Source organism: Dermacentor silvarum, chromosome 1 (assembly GCF_013339745.2).
Source record: "Dermacentor silvarum isolate Dsil-2018 chromosome 1, BIME_Dsil_1.4, whole genome shotgun sequence".
Classification (NCBI taxonomy): Eukaryota; Metazoa; Arthropoda; class Arachnida; order Ixodida; family Ixodidae; genus Dermacentor; species Dermacentor silvarum.
In genome coordinates this window covers 27,996,154-28,018,335 of record NC_051154.1, presented here as the reverse complement: position 1 = coordinate 28,018,335, position 22,182 = coordinate 27,996,154, and the positions used below count along the sequence as shown (strand labels likewise).

At 41.0% G+C, this 22,182-nt stretch overlaps 1 protein-coding gene across 2 annotated transcripts in view; it reads right to left on the bottom strand.

The window, feature by feature from the left end:
• The window catches only part of LOC119458919 (uncharacterized), a 49,371-nt gene that overhangs the window by 9,482 nt on the left and 17,707 nt on the right, over window positions 1-22,182 (bottom strand). For both annotated transcript variants that reach the window (XR_007466443.1, XM_037720777.2), the window contains exons 10-20: window positions 18,800-18,932; window positions 15,206-15,412; window positions 12,650-12,832; window positions 8,246-8,383; window positions 8,077-8,160; window positions 7,589-7,652; window positions 6,304-6,366; window positions 2,929-3,049; window positions 2,722-2,841; window positions 1,628-1,734; window positions 1,038-1,131 (exon numbers count right to left, since the gene is read on the bottom strand). Coding sequence is in view for 1 of the 2 variants with exons in the window: in XM_037720777.2 (XP_037576705.1) it covers window positions 1,038-1,131; window positions 1,628-1,734; window positions 2,722-2,841; window positions 2,929-3,049; window positions 6,304-6,366; window positions 7,589-7,652; window positions 8,077-8,160; window positions 8,246-8,383; window positions 12,650-12,832; window positions 15,206-15,412; window positions 18,800-18,932 (1,314 nt within the window). In the remaining variant the exon portion in view is untranslated. The remainder of the gene's footprint in view (window positions 1-1,037; window positions 1,132-1,627; window positions 1,735-2,721; window positions 2,842-2,928; window positions 3,050-6,303; window positions 6,367-7,588; window positions 7,653-8,076; window positions 8,161-8,245; window positions 8,384-12,649; window positions 12,833-15,205; window positions 15,413-18,799; window positions 18,933-22,182) is intronic.

Below are 22,182 nucleotides of genomic sequence, written 5' to 3'. Positions count from 1 at the left end.
AGACCAGAGCAGACGGCATCAAAATCCATGACGTCATGGCATGCTGGTGTAGGAATTTCAAGGCAGCGTTGGCACTCATCCTTCATTTTTGGTATTAAGGAAGGGTGATTTACTAACACAGCTAAAATCATTTTTCTCTTTGATGTCCCTGCAGCATTCCAAAATAGCGGCCGTACTAAGCTAGATCTACATCTTGAACAGCTGGCATACTTTTTCCTGTGGCAAATGGGCCACCAAGACTTTTTTTTTTTTAGACATAAAATTTGAGATCATGTGGCTCTTCAACATTATGACATCTAAATTTGCTTGTCATGTGTTGCACACTTGCAAGCAGCTGATGGCAAAAACTACAATTACACAGCATATCTATGAAGACTAAACATTGTGCTCAAAGACTGTTTAAATATGAGGAACAACTCTGACACATGGTCAAAATGTCACAGCACTCAAGGGTTTTGAGAAGTTCATCAGTGCTCTGACATTTTTGGAGGGACTTCGAGAAATCATGAGGAGAGGGCTCCTCACCATTCCCCTGACAGTGCTAACAGCAAGGTACAAGAAATTTATAAGAAATCTTCGCTGCATTACAAGATTTTATTTAAATGTATGTGTTTACGTGAAATTTCAAAGGGAATTACGATTAGTTTGATATATTCATCTGTTCGTTATGGCATGTTTCGTTCTGATGAGGTTTGACTGTATAGTATATACTGCTCCTTTCAAACTGAAAATAAACAACAAGGCTAGTTATCATATATGCTGTAGTGTGGCGAGAACCTTTGGAAGAATCCTCTGCACACAAAATTGGTTGAAGCCATGCAGGGCATTGCTACTGCAATGAAGTATAGGCTGAGAGAAAGGGCACCTGACTGGTTACAGTATGTCATGCATTGTTCAGTATACTGAATGTGCCAGTGGAAGAAAGGAAGGAAGCAGAAATAGACATTTGAACTTTTTGGTGTAGTCGATAATTTGAAATATTTTGGCTCTATGTAAATGGGCTCAACTGTATTACATAATTTTACTTCAGCACTCACCACAGGTTTATCCTTTCCAAGATCCAAAAACAGCTGCATCTGACGAGCAATGAACTCAATGTCACTCTGTGCTTTCTCCACATCTACAAGCAACCTGAAAGAGGAAATAGCCAATATCACACTGTGGCTTAGTCACTAAGGGATAGGCATACAGCCTGAGCAGTAATTGAAACTCTCAAAACACATGTACAAACCAAAGTGTGGAGCTTGATATTTCTATGGAAAATAAATTTTAGGGCAAACTGCACAAAAATAAAATAAAACAGTGCAGACAACAAAATTGCATAGCAGTACACCCAGATGCAGTAAACGGCAGTTCACAAATGTGAAAGCTCACTAAAACAAAGCAGACATACACTTCCAAGAAACAGCAGTTTTTCAAATCAATTACTAGTGAAAGGCAACTTATTTTCCAACTTTGCTTAGGCTGATTTTATTTTACAGACAGCTTTTTATAAACTGCATTGCTGCACAGTGTCCTCTTCCTTTTTTAGCAAGCTCTGTGTCCTTCCTGGCACAAGCCATGCAGCAATTTTTTTTATCTAAAATAATTATACTTTGCAAGAAATCTAAGAAACATGTTTACGCACCTGGTTCTGTTCATGGTAGCCTTTATATGGGAACACACACTGGCCACTTCAGATGCCAACTTGTGGCTAAGATCAGCCAGTCGTGAGAGCGAGTCAGGACAGCACACCTACAACAAACCATGGTTTCAACACTTGTTTGAAGTCCAAGAAAAGTATGGTAACATGACCCAGGGCTTCTATGCATATCTATATTGCTAGGTTATATTGTGAAGTAAGCTATAGCTGCCACGGTTTTGGCAAGTTTTTGTTGAATGAACCATCAGCTACCTAAAACTACACTGTCCCCTTGTCGTGGAGTTACTAGGGCTTAACTTGGCATTTTTTTTCATACAGTGTATCAGATATGCCAGTCACTGGCAAAGTAGGCAGTCAACAAAAAAAAAGAGCACATGGAAACAAGCTCATTATTATTCAGCAAATTCCTGTTTACCACAGTGTTCCAAGTGAAAAGAAAAAGAACTGCATAATTTTTTTTTGCACAATTTAGGCTTCTGTTCATGATCTAATGCAAACTGGCTGAGAACAACCTCTTGTATAACAGAAATCAGTTTGACATGGGTTACCAAGTCTATAAAAAATGTTTGGTGAATCACATTTCTGAAATAAAAAAAATACCTGTCACCCTTACCACAAGCAGAAGTTTGGTAATGCTGTAAATGGTGTAAAAGTGAAGCATGAGAAGCGACAGTAACTTAGACTTAGTGCACCAGCTCCCTGTGAGATCACAGGAGCTGGCAATAACTAGTAAAGGCTAGCTATACATACAGGACATTAAAAAAAAAGATAAATAATGCAACATTAAAAAAAAAATTCAGCTGGCAATTTTGACATATTTGGCTGTGATAAGAAAGAGGGGGCTCCAAGCCTGCAAAAATATTGCAATAGATTAAATTTCGCACAATGACATCCCAAGTGCAACATTCTGGCATGAGAGAAGCAGTAAAGAAAAAGAAACAAGTAAGGTTGGCCTTCAGTTGCATAGGAGCATCGTAGCAATCTTGTGTGACCAAGTGAGTGCTAACCTATGATGTTCCTCACCAAGTTTACCTGGAAATTGTGGAATGAGTGTAAAAATGTTAACAGCAGGTACCAACCTCTTCCTGAGCATCCAAGATGGCCTTGACAAGCAGCTGTGCTTCATGAATGAGTGCATATATTGTGCTGTTGTTCTGGAGCCAATTCTTGCAACTTGTATTCCCAACACACAGGCTCCTCTGAAACAGGTCAAGAGAAACTGACATGGAAAAAAGAGCGTAAACTCAGTGTGACAAAGGAGCTTATAGGTGTCGAGGTAAGCTTACATCAGAGTACCAGAGGGAGCGACTGAGTGCCTCACGCCAGCCAGTTTTTGTGAATGTGTTTGACTGGTGACTGATGCTCGCATGGGCTCTCGGTACTCGTGGCCGCACTGTGTGCTTATGCCTGCAAAAAGAAAAAAAAAAGTGCCCACCTCTAAACACAAGTTTGGTACAGAATAAAGTATTGGTGATTTGTTATGGCACTATTATTACAACAAAGAACAGTCTATAATATCTAACAAGTTCGACACACTTCAGCTGTCCTGTACCAGTAATTGGGCATTTCCCACCTCAACAGGACAGCCTGCGCTTCCAAGATATTTTGAGATTCCCACTACCACCATTCTATTACAGCCCGTTTATTAAAAACAAGGTCACCTCAAATATACTCTCATTACAAAACACATCCTCAGTTGGGCATGAGATTAACTAAAGCCCGTACAATACTTATTAATACTCATGTCACAAATGGATTCTCAGTGGTCATTGAACTACTTGTGCTCATCTGTAAGGACACGAAACTATCTCTCCTTCAAAAAGGTACAAACGTGAGCGAGTTGGTACTGATTCATAGCTATCAAACAGCACGAAATAAAACTCAGACAAGAAAGATGACACAGGACGAGCACTGACTGCCAACAAAATGCATTTATTCTGCGTGTACATATATATCTCCTCTTAACAGGGAACATTACTGCTCTGCAAGCAATTCAGCTATAGCTATTTTACATCTGGGCATTGCTGCAGCTCTTATCCAGTGCAAGAAGGCCTTGACAAGTTCAACAACTATGCTAAACAAGCACGGAGAGTGGATGCATGGCATAGCTCTTAATCATAAATTTTATCCACTAAGGAACCACTATGACAAATAATTAACATTAGCATGAAAATAGTAATGTCCTAGAGTTCTTAAAATTGCCACAATAATGCGGATAATAATAAAGAATAAAACGTAAAATATTTTCAATTGCATGCACTATAACCTCCATTATTTAAGGCATTTGAAAACCTGTTTTTACCATGCCTGAATGCAATTTTTTTTTATGCAGTCATACCTTGATTTTTCTATTTAAGAAACTGCTTTCAATTCCCAAATGCATTTTCATACATCCTAATGCACTGAAACATTGAAGCAACGAATTGAACTCAACGGCTCAACCAATTTAACAAACATTTGGTGAAAAATATGGATAAATATTAGATAAATATAAGCATGCCAGGTTTCAAGTCAGCTGGCAGGTGCCATTGACCTGTTAAGGGTAGCCACTTAAATAAAGAAATGTAAGATGCACTCAACGGGCACGCTGTCTACAGTGTGTGCACATGCAAAAAAAAAATGTTTTCCCTCTTAAATAAAGTTAATGTTATTAGCGTGAGTGTTTTAAGTGTTTTCCATTTAACAAAGTGCTCAATTTGACTAAATATTGTTGGTTTGGTTCCATCAGCTTCGTTAAATAAAAAATTAACTGTATAATTTTCTCTACAGCTGCCAAAGTGATCACATAAAAAGGAAGTGTCTTATTTTTCGCCACAGAAAATTCCACAGAAAAATTCACTGCAACAAAGCAAAATTCTCAACAATGAGCATATTTAATGACTGCACCAAAGTCTTCGACTTATTAGAAAACTCATTACTGCATAACAAGTTGCTCTGCCATGGTATCATAGGCACCCCCGTTATACTAAAGAGAGTTACATAACAGGTCGTCAGCAATACATTGTAGCTAATCATAATGAATTTGAGATAATCTGCCATTTGCATTTCTCAAGGATCTATGCTGGGCTTTTTTATTCTGATGGTCAGTGATGATTTACATATTATGATACTTAAATCAGGACTGCACATTATGTGCTGATGGTATGAACATTTTTACACAGTATAAAATTCAGAAGCAGTCTATAAAGCATCGAAGGATACTATAGAGCTATAGCACATCAATGCGAAAATTATAAGAACACACTCATATTCTACAAAACTACATTGTATATTTTCAATGAAAATACTGCCTAGTAATATAATTTCTTCATACAGTGCCACACATTATATTTTGTGATCACAGCTTGCAGTCTCACTTCACATACTACACTATACACGCCCATATCACAATGGCTACACACACAAGTCTTTTTTTGAGGAGGTATGATTCTGTTTAATGTGCAGATAAATTGCTCACCATTCTATGGGTTAGGTCCACAATCACACGTCAAATAAGTGTAATAACACTGAAACTGCTAATAGGATTTCACGCACCCCTGCAATAAAACTGGGATGTGAACTTGTTACTTTTTTCACTTAGTTGTCACCAGCTTGGCCTCAATCACTGCAAATCAGAACTAACTATGGATTGCTACTTACTTACACTGACATTAAACTTTACAATTCTCACCCATCACATGTAAAGAGCAGATCTACTGTTGTGAGAAAAAGTAATGAAGCCTCATGAATGCGTGCCAATTGCAGCATCGCACCGCCTAGAACCTCGGCACTTAGGCTGGCACTGATATCTCCCACCACAAAAACCTATGTCTAACACATTTAACAGGTAGTGGCGGCTTGCGCAGAACTTAGATAGTGGCAGGTAAAGCATAGGATCAAGCGAATGGTCATGCTGGCAAGTAATATAGGATGGGCATGTGCACCGTGTGGGTCTTCACATCAGGTGAATCCAAAATGCCGAGGTGCTCGGTGGCAAAATTCAGCACGCACTTAAATTGCAGCCATTACTTTTGCTCATGACAGTACATAATGACAATTTATCGCACAGGCACTACAGCATGTCATATCACAACGATAAGTATAGTAATACAGCATCTGTATTATTTTGCTTTTGAACAGTATTTGTGTCACTTATCACACAATATTTATTTATTATTTGCATATTTTCCAGTTATTATGCCCCCTGCAGCAGTCTTTCCATTACCTATATATTTATATGCCTTTACTTACACTACAACTGATATAGTACATACATAATTACACACACATGCATGCATGCACCCCACGTGCACATGCGCTTATGCATGCACACACACACGCACACACCATATTGCCAAACCATTTCCCATTACTGCACTGTAATTATGGGTTCTAGCAGTTTACAAGACAGGAATATATAAAACACTCAAAGACATTTTCAGCTTTTTAAATGCATGACACACTTAAAGCTTCTGAAACTAGCCTTCAAAAAGATATATAAAACAAAAATTTTCTAACCAATATTGCAGCAATGTACCTAAAAATTTTCAGTCTTTAATAGATTACAGATAAGGCTTGAAGAGCTAAGATATTTAAGCAGAAAATGTCGAGATTGAATGAAAGCAGGTACCGAGAGCTCAAGAACATTTTCCACAGAGCAAAAAAAAACAGCATGAGCTTACAATAACATGGTGTGCCCGGATTCTTCAGCAGAAAACGTAGTGCCAGTGCTACCCTTTAGAGGACTGCACAGAAGGAAAAAAAGAAGGCCATTATTAGATCCAATGCTGCACAAACAAAACAAACTTGCTTATCAAAACAATGTGCATGCCTTTCAAGGCTCCCACAACCATTTACCCCAATTTTTCACGCCCATACATACACACCAGGAGCAATGGAAGCTGATACATGGTTTTAAGGAGTGATACTCTAAGCTGCTATTTATAATCAATCCTTTAGAGATTACCCAAATACTTGAGTTTATCTTAACGCTCACCAATCAGACAAAATCATTCAGTTACCAAAGCACATAGAGTGTTCAAGTCACAAATGGCCAGTGAGTAATTTCTTGTTGCCATACTTGCAACTTCAGAACACACTTTATTTTACATAAGGAAGCTCTGTACATAACACATTTTTCGTTTCAGCAAGCTGAAATTTGATTGAACTTCGCATAAAAGCCAACTTCCCAGTGACATAGGGAGAAAGCAGATGCATATGTGCAGAAGGGGACACAGGAGCACAGAAAAGGGTAAAAAAAAAAAAAGCACCGATGCAAAGTGATCCCATGCTTCAATACGCAATGTGGACTCTCGTGGCCTCATCTCTGGTAAAATGGCACGGTAGAGCCATCTCCCCACTCTAACAGCGACATGCAGCATGCACTGTGCTTTGCCCCAACTGTGAGAGATGACTCTGCCATTTCATTGCAGTGAAATTAACATTTCTTTTTGTCTGGCATCATCACAGACAGCCGGTGCTTCTGATTCATGCTGGATAAAAGAGGCAAGTAATGTACTTCACGATCGCATTAAACTGTATGCATTACAAGATAGCACCTCTGAGCGAAATTTAAGCACGAACGAGCCAGCATTTTATGCAGAAGAGTCATGTCTACACGTCACTCTTATTTATGCTATATTCGGTATATGTACACTCCAACCTTGACACCAATTGGGTTGTAAAAAGTACCCCCTTCCCTCTTGCATTACATTTGAGGTTGTGCAAATACAGTGACTACCCAGTGAAGACTTTATCTAGGGAGATTTGCCTGGCCACACTAGCACATGATGTTAATTCCTTTCCTCACAAAATAAGAATGTGCTGATGTATCACAACTGAAAGCACCGACAACTGTAGTTAGCTTTAATAGTGAGGAAGTCTTTAAATTTTGAGATGCATTATATTCCCAGTTATTTGCTTCCTGCAATGGCATAAACTAAAAATGCAACAGAATCAGAGTCCTACAAAGCTTCTGTGGCAGGTGACTTCGCACTCTCACTTGCTTGCGACTCCATTGCATCCAAAAGTGCTGCAAGAAAAAAAAGTTAGCGAGCTAGTTAGTTCGTTAGTTAGTTATTAAATAGTTATATAGAATTTTATGGCACAAAAGCAAATGAGGCTGTGATGCGCCCCCAAGCAAAAAAGTAAAGAATACAACTTCATTTCTTTATTGCACATTTTTACAGACTATCCCCAACTATCCCTAAAAATGCAGAAGTCATATATGCCAGCCAACTACACTGCAGTTTTCAAGGAACTGTCATTGTTATATATTTCTGAAATTGCTTACAATGAACTTTAAGTTGAGTTAAAAACTCCAATCAACCCTACACAATAACAAGTCCAGAAAAATAATACCATGTCAAGCCTTTTTGCAGCTTGTGCAATTTTACCAATTTCCTTTTAGAAGCCAGCTTCATGAGATAATGCATAGTTGTTTAAGATTTATTTACCTGTTATTTCGAGGTCTAGTGACTTCTCGACTGCTGGAGGACATCTGCTAATCATCGGTGTGGTAAGCCCAGTCAACAAGTGACCTATGACAATTTTCAAAAGATTGTTCAGTATGCCATCCAACAAAAGAACTGTTCAATAAACGAGACACTCCCATGACACACTTACTCGGAATATGTGATGGTGTCTGGGAAACAACATCCAAGTGCCTATCAATTTCTTCATGTATAGCCTTCACGCACCCACGAACAATCTTGGCCCCTTTGAGTCTATTCTCAGGCGGTGCTCGCTGCAGTGATCTTCGAGCTAAAGCAAAGAAATCCGCATTTCAGCTTGATACTGAAAACCACTTGAAGCAAGGTTATGTAAGAAATGCTGGTACTAATAAACAAGCCAACTAAATATCACAGTTTTATACAGTTCAACCTTGACATCACAAACTTCAATATAACGAAGTGTGTCTATGCACGATTTCAATATCATGAAATTTCACTGCAGCCGCAAAGAAATACCGAGACAATAAATGGAAACTACCACGGATGCAGATGGTTAAATGGTTGAATTACATGCGGTGGCTTGCAAACGCACCTCTAAAACGGCGTGCAGTGCGAACGAGAGTGACTGCCGAAGTAGAACAGCGTCATGTTCCACATAAAGTCCAAGTGCGATAAGATCCTATCACACCCACGCTGTATTTCATTTCATTTTATTGTTTCCGACACAATACAGGTCAGGGGAAGGTACGGCTAAAGGCAGAAGAGACTGCCTGACAATGGCCCTACCACCCATGCTTTAGATGCGAATGAAAGCTTGCGAGAGTGAGCCGAAAAGAATGGTGGCTTGATGGGCGCCGTTTTACCACATGAGCAAAGGGGAAAGGGGGTAGGAGAGAAAGCTCACGGTAACGCGATCCAGCGCGCGCAAGGGCTTATAGTGTTCATTTGAGTAACTACAGCACCCACAGGGCATTATTGTAGGGGGGAAACAACAATGTATACATCTTGATAAAGAAAGAAAAAGAAATAAGGAATGCAGACAGCAAAACACTTCACTGAATTTTCCTCCTTGCAAAAAAAACTAAGCAACAAAAAAGATGTCAGCCAAGCATGCACTGTGGGTATATTTTGAGTACAGAATTTAATGGGGGTGGGTTGAGTGTGTTGACAGTGGGGGGGGGGGATTCACCTGCGTCTCCTTTTCTAGCGTGGCCGTGGCTGCACATGGCTGTCAGCATGGCTGAGTGCATGCACAGCCCACGCACCCTGCTTTAGAGGTAATCTGCTTCATGTGCAAAGACTGGGCAGGTTGAGATGGCATAGCATTGTGCACTGTCTTCCTGCGCGTTTATTGCTGGAGGTTGCATAACCTTGAGTTTCGGAGAAGTGTTGAAGCGAGAGGCAGACGAAACATTCATTCCCTGCTGCTTGCTCTTTTCATGATAGCATCGTCCCATTGCGGGCGACACTATCACAGCCATGGGGGCGGAGTGGACACGAAAGTGGGGCTGGCTTCGCTTCGTACCACCAATTTCAATATACTATCGCCAAAATGGCACGAAACCGTATCTTTTGTCACGGACTTTAAAATTCAACAAAATAATTTTTTTTTTCTCGTTCAAGTTTGCTCTTTTCCCGACTGCCCGATAATTTCGAAAACTTTGCAGCCCCTTCCATGTAAGAAAAATACATCAGTGACATTTCGAAATTTCAACATAACAAAGCAAACTGCCGATTTTACCGACTTTGGTATATTGCAGTTTACCTGTAGATGGTGAACACCTGTACATGGTAGTGGAGTGAAGCAAAACATCAGTCTCAAAGCTTATAACTACCATAGTTATCCGAATATAGGTCGACCTTTCTATTTTCAAAAATATTACCCAAAATTAGCTGTCGACCTATATGTTTGATCAAAGAATCTCAACGTACTATATTCGTGAACAAAGCTAGCAAAAGTACTGAGCTAAGGGACCTCAACCATTGCACCAGCCATAAAGCCACTCTGGAGATAATCCAGACTAGTTTTAAGAAATTCTGCACATCTAATACACCGATGACACAGAGAACAGCGTCGATTAAGGTGCCGAAGATGCCTGCGGAGCATCCCATGAGGATGACTTCTCTGGCAGTTCCGACAAGGATGCAGCTTGCAGCATCGACTGGCGAGATTTAGTAGTTGAGCTTACAGTAAATAAAGTTGTGTCACATTGAAAGTCTTGTTTTTCGAAAAAGATATGGGACGACCTATATTCAAATTATATTTATTTTATTTCTCGGCGAGTTCAACATACTATAGGGGTTGACTTATATTTGTGTTTGACCTATTTTCTAGTAAATAGGGTAGTTAAGATGTAATAGCTTTATTACTTTGTGTTCCAGAAATTTCTATGATCAATTTCATTCAAGTTCATTATCATGCTTGGCACAGTATTTCTTAACCAAGAGAAAAATGTATTGGAGGTTCCAGGAGTAAGGGGATGTGTCTAGGATGTAGTATTATGACAAGAAGTTAACTGCTACAGATCTCTCGAATAACACCAACAGTGGCTGTGACAAGCTCACTTGATCATGTGGCCAAATTACTCTAGTGCTTGAGAGGCCACTTCGGCTGTGCTAGATGACGGCGCTGGATTGCTACAGCAGTATACAGTGGAATCTCGATGATACGATCACGGCTAATACGAATATCCGGATGATACGAATTTTTCTGAGGTCCCGGCCGAGCCCCATTACTTTGCAACGTGCTAGAGAACGGTTGTTACGAATCGATTTTCGACCCGCGTCGGTTGACCCCACCGACGGCCGCAAAAGAGAACAGCGCGCAGTCACTCGCGTTTCCCCTTTCTCTTTTGGTGCGGAGGCGCGGACGCGTCGCCGGACAGCGCGGAAGCCGCGACTGGGCGCGAAGAGTTTGACGCGGTGGCGCTTTTCTTGCTTTTGTGCTTTTCTTTTTGTCTCTTTGCTCGCTGCGGTGGCCGCGCTTCCCCACGCGCGGCCGCCGCAGCAAGCGAAGGTTCGTGCGGTCTATCGCTTGAACGGAAACTGAGCAGCGTAAGCACAGCGCATACAAAGGTCAGAGCCGTGTGGAGATCGCTTTCAAGATACGGTGTGCACGACAACACCGACAGCCGGCACAGGCGCAAAGTACAAGAACGCATTTGTTGGCAGAGTAGGAGCCCCCCCCCCCCCCCACTTTCTCCCTCCCGCGCTGCCTTCCCGCTTTGCTCCTTTCGAATGGGAGATTGCGTCGCCAGTTACCCTTGCGCCCGGTTGCAAGATACGCATTTAGTGCCACAGCACAGCGTCGCCCCCCCCCCCCCCCCCCCCTCCTTCCCATACCCCCACGGCCTCTCGAGCGACGGAAGCGGCGTTTGATCTCCGCTGTGCGTTCGCTCTCCGTGAAGGCGCGCGTCCTCCACACGCTTTCACTCACACATACGGCGCACGGCGACGATTTTATCGCCCTTGGACTCATGCTGCACATCTCATGCTCCTCCTCCGCATCACCCTCGTTGATCTCCTCTTCCATCGGTGGGCGCACCTCGTTGAGAAGCGTGCTCGCTACAGCCTTTGTCGGCGAGATTTTCCCGCGGAAGACGCATTATAATTGGTATTTTGTCTCACGCGGCTGCACTGTAAGCGGTATGTGTATACATGGAGTCGGAAAAGGCCGCGTTGTGGCCAGTTCTGCACTATAAATGGTTACGTTATAAGTGGCCTATACTGTAAATGCTTTTTACGTACGTGTGCCTGAGTGAGTTCACCTCTGACTCTTTAATTTCGCTAGTTTTAATTGTGTTTCGATGATACGAATTTCGGCTAATAGGAATATTTTTCGTGACCCCGTGAGATTCGTATCATCAAGATTCCCCTGTAGTACTAACAACAAAAATAGTTGGCTCATATTTGTGAAATCTATATTGCTGGCATGATAAGCAATTACATATCTATCATTCAATGCATAAACGTCAACAGAAAGTTTTAGTACTGCACATGCAATCATGCAAACAAACACTACGTTTTACGCAGAGCACATGCACAAAATGCAACAAGAATGGAAAGTCATGTGTATGCAGCTAGCACATAAGCACATATCCAATTATTGTGAGCATATGCAGAGAGCCTCACGTACCGCTCTTGTTCTCGTCCTGTTCAGGACAGCACAAGACTTCTTGTTTTCACAAAATGGCAATATCAAAGGCAACTAGTAGCATTATGCAGTTCTACCATAGTGCTAGAATACGAGCGAGCTTTACTTTTCAATGGCTTAATAATTTTTCTTGACTTGGCCTTAACTATATGCTGCAAGTGCTTTTAGTTTTATCAATGGTGCAGCAGGTTTACGTACAAGGGCACCCCCATGTACTTAAAGCACTGTTGTGACATCCATTGTTACATTCCATAAAATGCTTACCTGCAGCGTACAGGGTACCATGTACTCAGTGCTGAAACACTTGTGCTCTCTTAAAAGCTACAATAAATGTATAATGAGAGCAACCAAGAAGGATGTGGAGGATGATGCACTACATCTGACAAAAAAGAAAAGAAAATGTATAAGACCTAAAATACCTACCAATTTTTAGGTTCTTCAAGGCAGCCTGAACTTTTTCTGGCACTGTGCTACTTTCAAATGCCACTGCTGTCAGATCCTGCACAGCATTTATCCTCGTGCAGATTTCACTGATGACGTTAGCTGACTCCCGATTATCGAGTGAACTGTCATTCAAAGAAGCAATGCTTCTTTTCAGTGATACATCTGGAGCATAAAAGAAAAACAGCAAATAAAAGCCTCTGTGGTCATTCATACTAGGGGTACTCTTCACAAAGACCACCAGAGAACCTCAAAACATTGTGTTTCTAGCAACTCTTCGCAATTCTTTTTAGTTGGGCCAAACAGTTCTCGCCTTCAAGTCTATGTTGCTTTAATTCTGAATTAGGAATGGTGATATCTACAGAATGAATATAACAGGAAATCCATAGGAAGAAGAAAAAGAACTTCAGGTGAGACCCCCCCCCCCATGTGGATACATTGTGTTAATAAACAAAGAGAAAATTAAGAACCAATTAAAAAATCCCAAAATGGTTGGATGATTGTATGCACATAATATATCTAGTAAACAATGGATCCAAACAATACAACATGCCCAGCAAGCAAGTACTACATAGCCACTAGTGTCGTTCCACACCAAATGAACCAGTGTTTTTTCGACCATCACAGATAATAGTTGAAAGTAGTTTATAGTAGTTGTGTCTGTTGAAGTTAAAAACTCATTCTTCCCATCTGTTCTTGTTGCCAAAAATTGTCTTGCTTTTTTGGTGAGAATTTATTGTTCTAGTCTAATTGAGCTAGAAGGCACTAAGCAACATAATTTTTTAAAAGTACTGTATGTTGTATGACCCAGATTCTGATTTTGTGCATGGCAAGCCAATGACGTGGTGTGACTGTAAATATAGTCAATTTTTTAAATACAGTATAATCTCAGTATTAATGGAAATCTCTTAAACAAAACTGCCGGTTAAACAGAGCAACTAAATTGGTTGGTTTTTTTATTTGGATAATGCAACAAAAGCTTTCATTAGTCGGAATCAAAACTTTTGCAAGTCTTTGGAAACGGAACCACAGAAGCCAGAACTAAAGTAATTTTTTTCAGAAAACGTCAATATCTGATATTTTTTTGCGACCTGTGCCTTCTATGCAGAAAGGGATCCTTAACCCTTTCAGTGCCACTGACTTACCAGTACTTTCTCCATTCTCTCCAGTTGGATGTGTGCAGTTGGATGTGTGCAGTTGGATGTGTGCAGTTGGATGTGTACAGTAAAGTTGGATGTGTACAGTTGGATGTGTGCCTGCTAGCGCCTTTAATCCCTGACCCTTCTGGTTTTCTGTAAGCAAACTGGAGAATTTGTGAATAAAAAAAAATGTTACTTTGGTGGTAGGCTTAAATATATGTGATAGATACTTGGACAGTCCTATGTCTCTCTTATGCATGTACAAAGTTACAAAACTATCTTTTAAATGTGAATTTTTTTTTTTAATCTAGGAGACAGCATCGGGTTGTCTCCAAAGCGAGGCAAGCTGTGTTGAGCAATCACACCAGTGCTCTACAGCCCAGGCATGCCAAACTGGAATGTAGGTAACATAGCTAGCACCATCCACGATGCAGCAAAAAAGAAATGGTGCAATCATGTTTTATTACCAACAGATGTAGTATTCTGTAATGCAATACAGAATACGTGCCAATGAACCAACCAGTGCTATTAGTATAACACCGTTACTACATTTCCATCAAGAAATTCCTGGCACTATGTGCCTAAAAAATGTGTTTGAATCCTTTCTTCGACCATGAGACAAATCATCAAGGAACTTTGCTCATACCTCTTAATTTGAGGACAATGAGTTTAGAACTTCAAGTTGTGTAAATTTTTCAATTAAAGTATAATCTTGATGATACTAATTTCTTGGGGCCTATTAAAATATGTATTCGTATAATCAGACATTCGTATGATCCATGACAAACGATAGCCGCAGTACCAAAGTGGAGGTAAGGCACTCTTGTTTAAGGAGACTACTATCGATTGAAGAAGCCACTGGTGGCTTTGTGGACTATTCTTTTCTCAATGTCGTCAAGGAGACATTTCTAGAATGAGTAAAACTTCACACTTGCTCCTTCGCCTATGCTGCCAGAGCTCAATGTGTGCCTTAGTGAGCACTCTTCCAAGTGCACAGGTCTCTGCCAGTATTATGAGACTAATATTTCATAAGCTGACTTTACAACTGCCATGCTGTGGCCATACTTCCGTCTGTGAGGGATGGCAGTGCAAAAATATGTATCATCCGACGCAGCGAGAGAAAGCGTTCAAGTCATCCCGAAACAAACTGCATTGCACTCAATGCATTCTAGCCGGGGCTTTTTCAGAATTCCTATCACACCAAAATTGGATTCAAACGTGATCCCATCATTGAGATTTGACTGTATATCAATGATGGTAAAAAAGAACACTGGCTCATTTAGCGTGAAATGAACTTAAAAGAAAATAACAAGCATTCTGTAAAGTAAACACAACGTTACCACAAAGCACACAGACACAACCAGAGCAAGGCAACAAGTTATTCAAAGCAGGGGCTCACCAAGGCATACAAAGAAAGCAGTTGGCTCAGTGAGGTGAAGTAGGCTCTTGAAGAGGCCTTGAATATGAAAGTTCCATGCGCACTGCATCCTATCCAGCACATCTGAGAGGCCTTCATCGCTACTACTGACCAGTGACATGACTGCTGCCACCAGCTCTGGGTCTAGCCATTCCATCAGACGCAGGTGTTCCCACAGTTTGCTGACAGCTGAAACATCAAATGGTGGTCAATTCCCCTTTTAAGGGATTCCTTAAAGAGGTGTGTCACAAGGATTGCCTACTACTGACACTTTTGCTCCAGTTCTGTTTCCTACAACTGATAAGATACTATAGTACAAAAACAAAAAAGAAATTTATAGAAATCAGTTCCCACAAACAGATGTTTCTGAAAAATTCAAAGCTGCAAACACACGAAATTTTAGTGACAACTCAATCCACAACAATTCAGTTTCTCATTTCACTCCATCAATGATATTTCTGCAGGCCACCAATAATCGAAACAGCTCATTGCAAACATGCAAAGAAAGTTACCATGCCATGGTAGTCAAGTCTACTATAAGTGTATCTGTGGCTGTCAACACAGTACTTGAGGTAAAGATAATATTGCCACTGCAGGATAACACATCTCTGCTGCATAGAAGATTTCTCTGACAGATCCCATTCACATACTCGCACAAACAACAAAGCATTGCCATGTCCTATACTATGTATATACAAAAGAGAAATGAAAGCCCTCTTGGTATACTTTGAAGAGCCTGTTAATTATTATGGTGAGAGGACAGGCTTAATGATTGGCTCTAAGAAGAAATAACACATTACATTTTCACCTTTACATCTTCCCCCTTACTGATTCCATGCCTTTAGTTATATCATCATCAGCAGCAGCAGCAGCAGCCTATATTTATGTCCACTGCAGGACGAAGGCCTCTCCTTATGATCTCCTACAGTTGTTATATACAATAGACCAAAAATCAAACAATCAAAACTGCAAGCCGCCACTTTTCAGACTATCAATGAAGTGATCAGCCCCAACTGCATGTCTCAGGTTCAATTACAAACCACACACATGATGCAGCTCGTTATGTCCTAATATCCTGCTGCAGAACAATGTGGCAATGCCTGCAACAGAGCTATATATAGCTACGACTGTTTAATTTCTGGCTGACAGCAAACTCCCTGTCTAGAGCAGAAAAATAAGCAGCACTTGTATTTTAAAGTTCTATGACAAGCATGGCCCAAGATGTAATCATGTAAAGCCACTGGGCACACTAACACAAAACACAGATGTCAGAATGCTTTCTACTTAAATTTCGTGACAACAGATACAGAACACAGCATTAGTTTAACACCAATGCTGCAGAAGAACATTGATATCAAAAATAGAAATTTATATTTACTGTTCTATTTACTAATGATTTTTACTCTTCTATATTCTGCAGTAACTTTACTGTATTATTCACAAATTACTTTTACTAGTAAATGGTATTTACTAATAATGCAAAAGTAAAAGGTTAAGGAGGTATTTAAGCTAAAAAACATTTGGTACACTAACATCACTGTAATTAAGGTGGAGGAAAGAAAATCGCCTAGGACATTTAAGGAAGCAAAATTTCAAAAACATAGGGTGTTCATGCAAAATTTTAAGCTTGGAGCACATCACTGGTATTATACACCAAAAATCAATGTCACAGGCTACATCATGATTAAGCAACACCAAGGGTCAACGTTTTGTGACAAACTACTATTGCAATTTTCATCCTTTTCATATCATCCGTCATTCCAAGTGGGCAACTTTGGAAATAACGGTGGTGTAGCAGTATCTGAGTCAATCACGAAGGGTGAAAAAGAATTGAAAATGAAGTGGTTTGTTACAAAATATGACCCCAAATCACTTTCAGTCAAACGAGTTGCCATAAGGGTTCAGAACAAAGGTAATTCATGTTGTCATGCTGGGGAGGCCCGATGCATCACCCATCTCTATATCTTTCCATCACAACACCATTCAAAGGCTTGCTATATAATAAGCGACATCAGCATCTCTTGTACACAAAAGGAGGTCTGGTGTGGCTGTGGACCCCACATCGCCAGCGAGGATTATACCAAAAGTTCCTGGGCCTTTACACTGGCCCCTTCATTTTGGCACCTCTCAGTGACGTCACTTATGTGCTATATATATATATATATCCTCACATCTACTGGCTGCTGCTCTCACAAGACTGATGTCATTCATGTCGCCTGCTTTAAATGTTATCACCCTGGGAATCCTTACTGACTTGCCTGGTGGGCATCCTCTGCAACAGGAGAAAAGCTACGCTACTTTGGGTGACAAATGAAAGAAGAGAACAATGTTCGCCTGGACTCTGAGTGGCTCGATAGCTAAGCCTCCAACAATCATTACTCATCCTTTTATCTAAAATAAAAATGTCTCATCGTAACAATCCCTTTTTATTAACATGAATGCGGCTTCTTTCTCCTGAAATGGAACCAGAATTGTAGGTTCTATTTATACAAAACTGTGCAGAACTATGCTCAGTGGAAAAACACCTTACCTGCTAAGCCACTACCCAGACAACTCAAAATATCCCGTGGATGTTCCGGGAAGATCCGAACGTCCTCACTCTTTATGGGACGTACTGAGGACATCCATAACATCCTGCTCACAATGAATTTTAAACACATTTACTGCTGGACTTATCGCGAACCTAACTTGAGATATATCCGAGAAACATCCTCAGCAGGATATTCTCAGGACTTTGCTTCCAGGTGTGTTTATTTCGGAGCTTCATGCTTACCCGAACGAAATTGAGTATGACCAAAAACGAAATACAAACGGCACACGGCAAAAAGAGAAAAAAAAAAAACTTATTTGTACACTATTTTGTTTTAATTATTATTATTATTATTATTATTATTATTACGTTATTATTATTACATTATTATTATTACGTTATTATTATTGGTGGTGGTGTCCAAAGTGCATCTTCCACTGACGGTTCTCTTGAAGTAGCAAAGGCTATGCTTTTGCAAGTGCATAGGTGGTGCTACAACTGAGATAGTTCGTTTGATACCAACCTGCTTTTTAATGGTGGCAAGAAACAATGACGCAAAATTTCTGAGATTTCAGAGCACATGAAAGCACACAAATATACAAACCAAGACCTACAATATGGGTTCTCCATATCCAAGCTGCGGCATGCATATTTTAAATCAATTTGTAAATATAGCCCTCTAATTACAGTGTCAAACACTGTAATAACTTGGAACATGTCCTGACATCATCCTAAAATGGTCCCCCAATTATGTATCCGGTATGTTCTCAGCATCTACTTGGGACGGACAAATGAACTTGATCAGGAGCCTTTTAGGATTAGTGCAGGACATCCTTACGATGTACGAATGTCCTGATGCCCACATCCCACAGACTTACTGAGGATGCCTTTGCGTTGTCTGGGTACATAGCAAAGTGCTTCACTGTTGGCAGGCCACATTTAGTGCTTTGAAGGAGATGTCTAAGCCATTAAATGACATAACACAGAAGCGTCTCAAGAAGCACAAACACAAAGACAGCTGAAGAGCCTTGTCACAAACTACTTACATCTAACATCTGTCGTACAACCAGCAGCTAAATGTGCTATGCTGTATGTTGTGTCCACAGATTCACAAAAAGCATCCGCTTTACTTTTGTAGAGGTCAGACAGGTTGGCTGCACTGTTATTGCCCTCTTTTTTCTGGAATAAAAACAGGATAAAATTATTCCCCAATCTTTGGGTGCTTACCGAGAGGATGGATGGCTAGTATGCATTATTATCAACATGATCAGGGTTACACAAGGGACTAAATTAGTACTAAGTTGTTTTCTTACCTAAACAAAAAGTTTTTGAAGTCAATATTACTGAAGTTTTATTAGCAAGTGCACCACTTCAAATATTTTTTTTCCTTGACCACCTCATTGTACAGCTTATAGAAGTGGCACAAAAATAAATGCATAAAATTTTGTTTCTTGGTCGTTCTCAATTATTTAAGTCTCAATAAATTTTTTAATAATTATTTACAACCTAGAAAAACAAAAATTAGTAAACCGAAACTAGTAAACAAAAAAAATTGTGTGGATCCCATACATTGTGGGAATCGACGTAAGTGAAGCTTTCTGTCTTGTTTGCTTTGATTGACGATAATTAGCGGTGATGTTGACGACGAATGTTTAATTTCTTCAGCGTCTAGTCTAATACGAGAGTAGTGAGTTGATGTTAAAGGTTACCTTGCATGCACCACTGCTGTTTGTCTGCAGAGTACACAGAACACACAGGGAGACATGTTTGCTTGAGACGTTGTTGTGCACCATTGTTCATAATCACTGAGAGGATTGAGCATTATCATTGCCTCACATGACACATCGCATCGTGGCAGAAGTGTTAAACTGTAATTGAATTATGGGGCTATACGTGCCAAAACCACAATCGGATTATGAAGTACGCCATAGTGGCGGACTCTGGATTAATTTTAACATTCACTTCTTCTTTAATGAGCACCTAAATCTAAGTACACTAGTGTATTTGTATTTCACTCTCATCGAAATGCGGCTGCCGTGGTCGGGATTGAACCAGAGACCTCGAGAAATGCCATAGCTGCACAGCTACCACGGCAGGCACAGAAGTGTTGATTTGACATGCGAGCGCTTCTGCAGAGTTGCCTATACTCGCGGACAACTTTCTGTGGCAATGAAGGGAAAGCTACGGGCGCGTGGCTGCTGCATATGTGTTACCGCACCAACTAGTCCGGCAGCATTTGACAGTGCTTTTGGTTGCTCGGAACAGACGCTGAATTGGCGCAACTTCCATGTGTGACAGTTGTGCGTTTGCTCTGACGTGGAAGGGAAAAGCCGCAAGATAAGCTAACTTTCACACTCAGTGGTGTGTTCTATCTTATTTAACTGTAGCTAATAAGGTGTTTATGTTTTCTCTTCTCCAGCCTAAACTAACGTGGATTTAAATGCGGGACTCTTTTCAGAAGCGCTCTCACTTGTGGGCGCTTTGCCTCCAGAGCTTTCCCTTCATTGCCACAGAAAGTTGTCCGCGAGTATAGACCCTACGGTGCTTTAATGCGGCTTTGTGTGTGCAGGCCCTGCATCAGTTGTTTGCTTGACAAATTTGTATGGGTTTTATTTTTCAGAAATAGCAGAAATGTACCGCACCATACTTTCAGTTTGCCCACAACCGCTGTCGTGTCTATATCACGTCACCTTTTCCCTCTCCCGCTCATTCCCCCTGTATGAGAACTGCAAGCAAAGAGTGGCAAGACTGTTATTCACTCGTTTCACAACTGGGTTGGTCCTACCCATTGTGCCTCCTCTTCCCCCTCCTCTCTACCATTCTATCTACTTCTCCTCTGGAGTTGCACGTTAGTAGAAAGGTAAGTGCTGCATTTTCTGCAATGCTTTTGTGGGGAGTCACGGATAATTACAGCTATCAAAAGGCTGATGTGGCGACGCCCAGGCAGGTCCAGAGGGCATTTGCACATGCAACGCGATGGAAAGGTCCAAACGAGTTTCTCGCATCACCTTTAGTCTCTGCCACGCTACTTCTATGTATATACACGCTCTGAACCATCCCTCCCCCCGACGTGGCATGCAAGACAGCAGCAGCAGCAGCAGCAGCAGTAGTGATGCAAAAGTAAAAGGCAAAGGCAAAGAAAGATTCGCTTTAAAAATTTGGTTGCTCTCGCTTTATTTCAATGGAGTGTTCTCCTGCTATATAACGAAACTTAAAATGTGGGATCCGACACAGTATCAGTTTTGGCGAAGCAAAATCTTGTTCAGACGTGGCTCAAATCATAGATTCTGGCAGCAAGAATATCAAATACAGTCACACACCTATTTTTCAGACACCTGATTTTGCAGAACTGCACAATTATTTTAACTTGCCTGCGGCAACTCCTCTGAACCAATGCATAATGCCAGCCAAAATTTGGGATGCCATGCGGTGTGCCTGTCAATTTTTCAGACATAATCTGCAATTGTGCGATGCTGAAAGGGCATCAGGCGTCTTTTTAAGTATTTTCTTTTTCTTCTGTTTAGAAAAGTCTTCCATTGTCGGATATCACAACTTTCAGCTGTTAAAACATTGCTCGATCAAGAAGGGCCATAACACTGTTAGCATCTTCTCCTCCAGGTCGTGCTGCTACCATTCTGGTGCACTGATCTATTGCAACCAGAAAAGATTGCGTCTTGCGTACTCCAGGACTCTTCAGTTCAGCAAAGTCTATGTGCACCACTTCAAAGGGTTTCTCGGAAGGATATGGCTGTCGAGAACAAAGTTGCCAGCATGTCAACTCGGCCTCAAACCACAACTTTGCCTGACAAAGTGATGCTTTTAGTCTAGTGGCCTAGGCAGTACAGCTGTGATGAAAATTTGCTGATTGACAGCGCCAGGACATGGGGACAAGCTGTCGCACAAAGCTTGCCATCAATATTTTCATATCCACAGACCTCATCAGCGATGAAGCATGACACAGGATGGCCGTAGTTACGAAGTTCGAGTCCCTGTACGGCCCCGAAAAATCAGTAAGCAACTGAGCTAAGCAAGAGTACACAAAAGCAACTTGAACTGACATATTTAGGAAGCGCATGCGTGTTTTGGTTAGTGACATGGCTTGAATGGATGGCAGCTGGCAAACCAACGCGCTAATCCCGTGTGATCGCACCGATAGCACAGGGGCATATTCACAACGGCGCAGAGCACTGGCTATATCGCATCGCAATGGACAGACAATCTGTTATTGACCAGGTCAGTGGCAAAAAAATAATCAGGATGTGCGCATGGTAGTTAAAGCAGATGAAGGTGCGTTCCGCGGTAACGCTGCGAGAGCCAAACAGGCACAAGATGACGAGAACTGCAGCTTCCGTGCTGTGTTTGTGCAAAATAGAAAGAGGATTTTCTTATCCATTCAGTAAATAAAAGTGTGTTGACGTAGTAAGCACTT